This window comes from Lucilia sericata, unplaced genomic scaffold, assembly GCF_015586225.1.
Source record: "Lucilia sericata isolate MDLA Ls3-8-SP2 unplaced genomic scaffold, ASM1558622v1 Contig001383F_arrow, whole genome shotgun sequence".
Classification (NCBI taxonomy): Eukaryota; Metazoa; Arthropoda; class Insecta; order Diptera; family Calliphoridae; genus Lucilia; species Lucilia sericata.
The window spans coordinates 31,274-34,105 of NW_023995323.1; the positions used below are offsets into that span (position 1 = coordinate 31,274).

A 2,832-nucleotide genomic window follows, 5' to 3' on the forward strand; every position below is an offset into this window, starting at 1 on the left:
GAGTTAGTACTAAATAATACCATAATAAAACAATTTTGTTGGAACGAAAATATGTAATGTAAATATGTATATGAAATCTTCTTCAGAAAATGACTTAAACGCACATAAATGGCTTTTTAAATGTCGATGTCGACGAAAAAAACATTTTTAGGAACCGAAACCCACATCTATGAAAAATAAAATTATGAGGATCGGTCCGCCAATATAACCAATTACGGTGACGTTCTTATTAATCTAATGATTAAAGTCCATATATATATGTATATGACCACTTCCGAAATTTGCTTTTTTACGACAAATGATTTGCCGAATATAACTCTTACTCCTTACTTATTTTAATCATAAAGAAATTACCGCTAAAATAGGAATAGTCTGCCTTTAGAGTTGCGAGTTTTCATACACTCTAATAATGTTTTCAAAGTGAAACTTTTGGAATATTTTTCAATCTCTTTGTGATCCCTTTAAATGATGTTGTTCTGGAAGAACTTTAACATCCATGTAAAAATTTTGGGTAATAAATTGGGGGACTACCAATGAGGGGAGCGGAACCTCCCATATAAATTAAATACAAAAATTCGTTTATCTGGGAAACTAATAGAACTAAATTCATCAAATTTTGCACGAAGAACTTTAATATTCATCTGAACATTTTGGAGAAAAAAGGGCGGACTTTCATCTGGGGGGCTTGGAGCTCCCATATGAATTAAATAGAAAAATTCGTATATCTGAGAAACTATTAGAGCTAGAATCTTAAAATTTACTGAAGAACATTTAGAGAAATTGCAATAATTTGCGTGGAATCTCCCATATGTAGCAACTTGTATATCTGGAAATACCATTGTAGTTAGAATCATCAAAATCGTTATGTGGGTTTCTTATTTATATTGCTTTTAGGGTGGCACAGCACACTGGGTATAGCTAGTAAATAAACAAATAAAATATCTTTGTTTTTACGTTATTGATAATTTTCTTAATGCAAATTTTTTTTTAGAAACTGATTTTCTGCAAGATGTTTTATATGCAGGATAGAGTTAAAATATCGGCAGATCCTCGTAAAACTTGGAGAAAGGATTTGTTTTTAATTTTTAAGAATTTTTTATTCATCCCTGCATAATTTCTCACACAACTTTTGAGCTTGCTCTGTTTTGTTGTTATAAACATTTGCTTCCAAAATCCCACTTTCTGATCTCTCGGATTCCGTTTTTATTTAAAATCGTTGAAAATTTAAAAACTAAACGTAGTTGAAAACGGCTTACAGTCAATTTTAAGCCGCCGCCGACATATTTAGTGTCAGTCGCCGCCGCCGTTAATATTTGTCGGCGCAGGGCTCTGCCTGTTGGCGAATGTTTTGTAACAGCTGTTGGTAAATTGTCAAATTTGACATTTAGTTGATTGAGTTTGCTGTTTTGTATGAAATTACGTAAAATTTAACACAGGTTAGTGAATTTTAGTTAAATTTTTTGTAATAAATGGAAAAAATAAACAAAAAACTAAAAAAATAATTAAAGCAGTATAAGGAAATGTTGAAAATAAAACATTATTAAAAACTAATTGCTATAAAAAACCAAAGATAATAGTGGCGATAGCAGAGAAAGCAAAGTTTGAAATTTTCGCACAAACCAACATGTCGGAACAAGAATTTTTTTAATATAATTAACTTTTTGTTGCTAAATATGAGTTTAATTTTTGGTTATTTATTCTAGTCAACATGTCTTTAGTAAAGGCCGGCTATTATGATAAGCCCGAAGGGCAAGATTGTTATGGCAAAATGTTGGCCACCAATTCCTATGCTGCTGCCGCCGGCTTAGCCTGGTCTACCATAGATGTATTGATGTTGTCACACACCAAAGGCTATATACCCACAATGGCACGTTTTGCCTACAATATTGGTCCCATGATGGGTATGGCTTCGGCCTTTACTTTGACCACTTATATTGCCACAAATGCCAGAGGCAAGGATGATAGGTAAGTTTAAGGGGTAACATTTTTAGAAAGAAACTATTAATGCCTTTGCGATTATTACAGACTAAACTATTTCTTGGGTGGCATGGCTGCTGGTGGTGTCTATGGTGCCTGGAGACGCAATCATGTTGCTGGTCTTGTTATGGGTTTGGCATTTGGTAAGTAATTCAATTTGAATTTGGCCTCCTAAACACCTTAGCAGATTTGAAGAATTCTAATCTGATTTCAAATCTGATAAGAATGGATGATTATATGAATTTCATTATATTTTTTTTTTATTTCAGGTATTGCTGGTGTTATTAAGAAAATTTCCCGTGAAGAAGGTTGGGAATTCTTCCCCGCTCTTAATCATCACGGTTTCATGGGTGTCAAAGAAAATGACTACACTTTGATGGCCGAACGTCCCAGAAATTGGACAACCGGCAAGGAAAGTTCTTAGAGAGCATTAGCAAATCTGTGTTTTTAGTCATTAGTTGAAAAAAATGTTAAATTTTACAAAACAGCCGTAATGAATTCGTGAAAAACCTACAAAACCGAAAATAAAATAAAACTTCTAAAGAACCAACTCAAAACAAAAATAAAAATAAATTTAAAGAAAATAATATTCTAAAAATTAAAAAAAAAAAAAACAAAATTGGACTCAAACATACAACTTATCAGTATTAGCAAGTGTATTCGATATCTAAAAATGCCTGCTAAAATTACAAATCTTTCAAAGAAAAATGTTCCACAAATCCTCATATACTAACAACTACCGCATTTTCATCAATCAAGATACCTTTTAAATCAAAATTTAGTTGCATGAAAAATATTCAAGAAAATTAATCAAGACATAAAGGTAAATCTTTTTGTAATTCCTACTAGAGATTT

At 31.9% G+C, this 2,832-nt stretch overlaps 1 protein-coding gene across 1 annotated transcript; it reads left to right on the forward strand.

Moving 5' to 3' along the window:
- Nucleotides 1-1,275: 1,275 nt before the first annotated feature.
- LOC119611170 (NADH dehydrogenase [ubiquinone] 1 alpha subcomplex subunit 11-like) lies at nt 1,276-2,546 on the forward strand. Its single transcript, XM_037966668.1, has 4 exons — nt 1,276-1,436; nt 1,704-1,965; nt 2,026-2,120; nt 2,247-2,546. The coding sequence occupies exons 2-4, from the start codon at nt 1,709-1,711 to the stop codon at nt 2,399-2,401; spliced, it is 507 nt and encodes a 168-aa protein (XP_037822596.1). The 5' UTR covers nt 1,276-1,436; nt 1,704-1,708; the 3' UTR covers nt 2,402-2,546.
- Nucleotides 2,547-2,832: the final 286 nt, after the last annotated feature.